The sequence below is a fragment of the Sinocyclocheilus rhinocerous genome, unplaced genomic scaffold (genome assembly GCF_001515625.1).
Source record: "Sinocyclocheilus rhinocerous isolate Xijiao unplaced genomic scaffold, SAMN03320098_v1.1 scaffold2358, whole genome shotgun sequence".
Classification (NCBI taxonomy): domain Eukaryota; kingdom Metazoa; phylum Chordata; class Actinopteri; order Cypriniformes; family Cyprinidae; genus Sinocyclocheilus; species Sinocyclocheilus rhinocerous.
Window position 1 is genome coordinate 263,292 of NW_015627543.1, and position 7,376 is coordinate 270,667.

Here is a 7,376-nt window from a genome sequence, read left to right on the forward strand (position 1 = left end):
CTTAGTTGTATGACATTCCTTAAAAATAATAATATTATTATTATTACTTTGAGAATTGCATTGTACTATACAGTAGTAATATATTCAGTCATAATTTCAAGTTAAACCGGACTTTTATTTTGACGGTTTGTCGTGAAGGTCTTTCAGTTTCAGTTTCAGCGTGTATTTGACGGTACTCTTTCTCAAATGAAACGGCATAAAGCTGGTGAAGTGACTCTCAGAGCAGCTCTGAAGATGAAGTGCATGTGTTTATGTCTTCATATATTGAGACGCAGACGCTGAAAACACCGCGAGTCACGTGTGTTTGAGTTTGTGTATCAGATGAAAACTACTCCACGCATTCACAAAGACACACAAAACATGCAGACTTATTAGCGACATGCACTGACTGGTTGCTGTAACATTTATTTCTGTTGTGTGATAGGATTTTAGATTAATCAATATTGAGTAAAAATGTCCAGAGCTTATCATCATCATTAACATAAAATGTATTATAATCTCGATATGATATCATTTATCGCCCTGCGCTAATTTAGGCTATTTATAGAACGTGCTTGGCGGGCGACTCAAGAGACTCCATGCGGGCTACCAGGTGCCTACGGGCACCACATTGGTGACCACTGGTCTAGATATTATCCTAATGAGATGGAGGATGATGTACTGGGGTATCTCCTGCCAGACCTAGATCAGGGCATCAAGTCAAGTCACTATTATTTATATAGTGATTTTTTACAATGCAGATTGTGTCAAAGCAGCTTTAAATTATTAAACAGGGAAAATAGTGTGACAAAATAATGTGCCGTTCTCCTATGGCCAGACGAAACCATTAATTCTAGGCTGCAACAAAGTCAGATTGTGCAGAGGACTCATCTGGTTCCCGTGGCCTTGTCCCGATGGCCGTCTAGGTGACGAGGTCTTCGGAGGGGATCTATCTCTGGGGCACATCTAGTTGACATGGCTGCTTCAGATGCTCCGGTACATAATGTCCCAGAGGTCCTCAATTGGCAGGTCTGGGGAATGCGAGGGCCAGTCAATGGCATCAATGCTTTCATCATCCATAAACTGCCTACACCAGGGGTGCCCAAACTCGGTCCTGGAGGGCCGGTGTCCTGAAGAGTTTAGCTCCAACCCCAATTAAACACACCAGAACCAGCTAATCAAGCTCTTACTAGGCATACTAGAAACTTGAAGGCAGGTGTGTTGAGGCAAGTTGGAGCTAAACTCTGCAGGACACCGGCCCTCCAGGACCGAGTTTGGGCAGCCCTGGCCTACACACTCTGGCCACATGAGGCCAAGCATTGTCATGCAGCAGGAGGAACCCTGGGCCCATTGAACCAGCGTAAGCTCTGACAGCATTAGCTAGCACATGGAGGTCTATGCGACCTCCATCAACCATCAGCTCCACTCCGGGTTCACCATTTCCCGCTCCTCACTCCACTCCTCACTCAACTGATCAGAAACGCCGCTCCGCCTTCGCTCCATGACAAAATTTGCAGCTAAAGTATTTCAGTATGTTTTAAAATATCACAAAGTTCTGTTGAGAATTTATATTAAATGAAAAATAAAGACATAATACTGAAGAATAGTTTTAACGTGGTTTATTGGAACATTACAATTAGCCCAAGTCTATATTAAATGACTGTTTAACTCACTTGTCTGTGCAGCGTCTCTACTATGACGAATAGTTACTTTAGAAACAGAAAGAATATGCTGTAACTTTTCAGTTTTTAAGCTGATAAATCACAGGACAGCATTAAGTTTTCTGCACTCCTGAATGTTTATATATGCGCGAGATCTGTACACTATGTGCGAGCTTGTGTGTTGTGTACACACGTGCAGTAATGTATCAGCACATTAGTTTAGAGCGGAGATTAACTATCTGTACATTAAACTGTTTAAAACGTAAATTCACCCAATCAATATTGAATATCCACAAATAAACATGCTTAAGATATAACCTCCCGCACTCGTCCATCACTATCATTATAACCTTCACCTTCTTTCTGATTTGCGTGATCCACATATCTGTCAAGCTAACCAATGATGCTTAATGTGTGAATTCTTGATAAAAAGCAGTTATATTATGGGCTGCTGGCATTAAAGGGTTAGTTCACCCAAAAATGAAAATTCAGTCATTAATTACTCACCCTCGTGTTGTTCCAAAACCACAAGACCTTTGTTCGTCTCTGGATATAAGATATTTTTGATGAAATCTGAGAGCTCTCTGACCCTGCATAGACAGCAACATTACTGAAATGTTCCCAGGTCCAGAAATGTACAAGCATTGTTTACATGAACCGGAAGCAAGCGCATGCGTCGTGATACTCTCTCCACAATGGCAGCGCACTGCTGCAGACAGGCTGAGGAGGAGAAGAATTGTTGAATAAAGTCGTTATTTTTGTTTTCTTTGTGCACAGAAAGTATTCTCATAGCTTCATAACATTATGGTTGAACCCCTGACATCACATGGACTATTTCATCAATGTCCTTGCTTACTGAAATGTTCCCAGGTCCAGAAACGTACAAGCATTGTTTACATGAACCGGAAGCAAGCGCATGCGTCGTGATACTCTCTCCACAATGGCAGTGCACCGCTGCAGACAGGCTGAGGAGGAGAAAAATTGTTGAATAAAGTCGTTATTTTTGTTTTCTTTGTGCACAGAAAGTATTCTCATAGCTTCATAACATTATGGTTGAACCCCTGACATCACATGGACTATTTCATCAATGTCCTTGCTACGTCTCTGGCACTGGAAACATTGCAGTTGCGTTGCTGTCTGCAGGGTCATAGAGCTCTCAGATTTCATCAAAAATATCTTAATTTATTTTTTCCGAAGATGAACGAAGGTCTTACGGGTTTGGAACAACATGAGGGTGAGTAATTAATGACTGAATTCTCATTTTTGGGTGAACTAACCCTTTAATTGTGCACGTGATGGAGTGCTAGTTGAGCGCTCTCTGAGCAAAAAATCCACTCCTCGCTCCACTCACATACTCTGAACCTGAGGGTGCAGGTACTGCCTCTGGCTACAGGTAGTAAGGAGGACCTTAACAAAACACAAGACTAGAGACAAATCAGTCAGGAACAATAAGAAGAGAGCAAATGTCTGTGGCCATCACCTGCAAAACCATTCCCTTTTTGGGGGTTGTTTTGCTGTTGCCTCTCCAGTGCACCTGTTGTCACTTTCATCTGCACCTAAGCAGGATTCTGGAAACTGATTCACAATCACTTTATACTTCCTAACTGGAGCGATTAATATCCCTGAAGTTAAATTGATGATATACTGTGATGATTAAGTGTTCCCTTAATTTTTTGGGGCAGTGTATTTCAATCTTGTTTCAATTACATGTCACATAACACATGGTCTATAGATGATGAGAACATTTTCATTTTGAGTGCACCCTTTAAATATATAGTACATGAAAACACATAACATCCTGATAACTGTTTTCATTGATTAGAGGAACACAGAGAAAGAGAAATCAGCCAGTGTTGAGCTCTTCACTGATCTGAGTCGCTCCATTGAGAGATGTCAGTCTGAGCTGCTGAAGATGATGGAGGAACAGCAGAAAGCAGCAGAGAAACAGGCTGAAGATCTCATTAAAGAGCTGCAGCAGGAAATCACTGATCTGAAGAAGAGAAACTCTGAGCTGGAGCAGATCTCACACACCGACGATCATCTGCACCTCCTACAGGTCTGTCAACATCTGTCTCATCACTGAGAATGCAGAATATTATTGGTCAAATGCTCTGCTGACAAACCTGATGAGCTGTTGTAAGCTACATGGTAATATAAAGATCTAACTTTACTGTAGGTTCTAAGCTTTAAAAATCATACAGAATTGAAAGAAGCCATAAATCACATTAGCCAAATGAGTTAAGGTAAGATGCTACAGACAAAAACATTGTAAAACACTTTTATGTTTATTCAGTGCAATGTATCTATTTGCATCTGTAGAATTGTGTTTCCTTTACAATACATGTTTGAAGGCTGTGATTTTTTTTCTGCACTGAGCAGTTTTATTTTAGTATCATTCAGATACTATTATAGTTTAATAATATTTTAAATTAGTTTTTATTTTTATATTTTTTGTTTTCATTTGAATTGTTTTAGTAATTTTGTTTATTACTTTTGTTCGTTTTGTTTCTATCCATATTCTGAAGAGTTTTACAGAAGGTTTGTCCATATACCTGATTTTAAATGACATTTTATTCATAAAAGCATGGTGAAAAGGTATTTTCTTCTGGCAGTTGACAATATTTATGGAATGATTAAAATGGAAAACCAAAATCTCATTTGTAAAATCCTTTAACTCTAACATGTCAATAATATAAAACAAGAATTTGGAAGCTAGCTTTATCCATTGTCCTCAGATTTCTGTTCTGGATTATTAATGCAATTTAGTGTATATTTGTTTAGACAATGCATCATTTGCATATTTAAATATTTCAGAAAACTTGTAATACAGATGATATTTGCAGTTCTTTGGGGGACCCCAAAGCTGATATCCATACTTTGGATACCCTAATCACCTGCGGTGTCTTACCTTAATTGTGGTAGAAAGCTCTTGCATAAAAACATTTTGAATGAATGAATGAAACATATTTAATTAACATAATTAAAAATAGAAAGGAAAAAAACATATTTAATAGTCTTCTCTCTCCTGCTGTAGATGTACTCATCCCTATACAGTCGTCCACACATCAAGAACTGGACTGAGATCAGTATTGATACTGATGTGAATGTGCTCCCTCTGCATAGAGCTCTGACTCAACTGAAGAAAACACACAAGGCTCTAAATAAAAAACTCAGTAAATCAGGTATGTGAATCAGATACAGTGTAGAATTACAGTGCTCCTATGTCACAATACCTGTCTTTGGGACTTAAAGGGATCATATGATGCGATTTCAAGTTTTCATTTCTCTTTGGAGTGTTACAAGCTGTTCGTGAATAGATAAGATAAGATAAGAAAGTTGCAAAGACTAAAGTCTCAAACCCAAAGAGATATTCTTTATAAAAGTTAAGACTCGTCCACACCCTCCTAAAACACCTTGTTTAAACACGCCCCCACATGTCTACGTCGTGTGTGCAACGCATGTTTCCTGAACCTACAATGCCGGCTGTTCTGACTCACAGCCTGTAAGTACGTTTTCATATTTAAAGGATTTGCCACTGATGATTCAAACGCGAGTTTTGAGCAGTGTAGAGTAGGGCTTGTTGTTTGTCATTTCTCCGATCACAAATGCAGACATGGTTTTATGTTTACGCGGCACGATGCAACGCAACGCATAAAAAGACAGTATAAGTCATTATAATCAGTAATTATGTCCCCACTGGATGCAACGAATGCCTCGTTTATAATGGGTTTTAATGTTTTTGTCTCGTCGCTCCGGCCGAACAGGGCATCACAATATGGTAAGGGGCGTAACATTTCCGTCACACGCTTGAGGTATTCGGCCAATCACAACGCACTGGATAGCTGGCCAATCACAGCACACCTCGCTTTTCAGACCGATGAGCTTTGTAAAAATCAAAGCGTTTCAGAAAGGCGGGGCATAGAGGAGAAACAATAATGTACAGTATGTGGAAAATAATGTATTTTTTTAACCTTAAACCGCATAAACACATTTTTATTACACCAAATACACCAAATAATGTTCTTTTTTAGCAACATCATATGACCCCTTTAAGTAAAAGTAAACAGTTGGGAAAGAAATCGAATGTGTATCATGATAGTGGATGCACTGTCTCTTAAAGTGACCGCGCCTAGTTTACTAGCTGCTGTCAGTGTCCTTAATGTTAATCCAAGAAATTAAATGGAAATCCCTCACAGCTCTTTACTGAATTACTTTGTAGATTTAACAAGAATTAATCTATATTTATGTTATACAGTGAAGACTATGCAATGCTATTTTACATTTGATTATTCAGTTTCTGTACATGGACACCTACAAACTTGAAAACTTAAACATTGTTTAATTTGCATCTTTGCTCTATTTATTTATTTGTGCTATTTACACAATTTCAAACAAAGCCAACGGATGCAAACTGCACTGGGGCCCCACAAACACCAGCTACGGCCCTGAAAATCAGTGCAGTGACAAATTTCTTCCTAGTTGATTAAACATGTTAGTTATTTTAAGTGTACGTTAACAATAACAAGTGTTTTAATGTTAATTATTTGTATATTAGGTATATTATTAATGTATATTATTTACTGTTAGTGTTTTAATGTATATTATTTGCTTTTTGTAAACAATTAGTTGTGTAACGCATTGACAAATGTTAGGTAGACTTTACCAAATTTCTTCTAGTGTGTTACAGCCGTTAAACTAAGTTAGTATTTATTTCGTTAATCTATCTAAACAAATTCAGTGCATATTGTTGCCATAATGTTATTGAGTAGATTCTATAGGTTTGATTTTACGGTGAAAAGAGATATAATTTTAGTAATAAATAAAATAAAAATATATATTTATCTGAAATATTCCTATATACAATTCATCACACTTATATTGTCATCTGTGTTCACAGGGTTGGGATGGGCTCAGAAGTATGCAGGTACAGTGTGACTGACACCATTTTCTCCAATACACTTTAAATAATTTATAATCTGCTTTACAAACATATGAAAATGTTTGTTCTGAAGTTGACTGATAATGTCTGATCTCTCATCTAGTGGATGTGACTCTGGATCCTGATACAGTGAATCCATATCTCATCCTGTCTGATGATGGAAAACAAGTCAGGCATGGAGACATTAAGCAGGACGTCCCAGAAAACCCAAAGAGATTTGATGACTATTGTGTTCTAGCAAAGCAGGGATTCAGTTCAGGCAGATTTTACTACGAGGTGCAGGTGAAGGGAAAGACTGGGTGGAGTTTAGGAGTGGCCAGAGAATCTATTAACAGGATGGGGGACATTAGTCCGAGTCCTGAGGATGGACTTTGGTCTATGGTATTGATTAATCGGAGGCAGTATATAGCTTGTGATAATCCAGCAGCTGCTTTCTCTCACAGAACGACACCTGAGATTGTGGGAGTGTTTGTGGATTATGAGGAGGGACTGGTCTCTTTTTATGACGTGGGCTCCAGCTCTCATATCTACTCTTTCACTGGTCAGACTTTCACTGACAAACTCTATCCATATTTTGGCCCAGGCCTAAATGATAAAGGTAAAAACTCAAACCCACTTATAATTTCACCCAGGGGCGCCGCTAGCAATTTTGGGCCCTATGAAAGAATATGAGGTTGGGCCCCCTACCGCACCAAACATACACTATATTGCCCAAAGTATTGGGAAAACTCAATAAAACAAAAAAAAAACTCATCGCCAAACACCAATGACTTGTACATATGCGTACAATCATTTTG

At 38.5% G+C, this 7,376-nt stretch overlaps 1 protein-coding gene across 1 annotated transcript in view; it reads left to right on the plus strand.

Annotated features, from left to right (window-relative positions):
- Positions 1–7,376, plus strand: part of LOC107730749 (E3 ubiquitin-protein ligase TRIM39-like) — a 12,908-nt gene that overhangs the window by 3,746 nt on the left and 1,786 nt on the right. The window contains exons 4-7 of the mRNA XM_016541669.1: positions 3,463–3,696; positions 4,675–4,822; positions 6,538–6,564; positions 6,683–7,222. Of these exons, the coding sequence (XP_016397155.1) occupies positions 3,463–3,696; positions 4,675–4,822; positions 6,538–6,564; positions 6,683–7,222 (949 nt within the window). The remainder of the gene's footprint in view (positions 1–3,462; positions 3,697–4,674; positions 4,823–6,537; positions 6,565–6,682; positions 7,223–7,376) is intronic.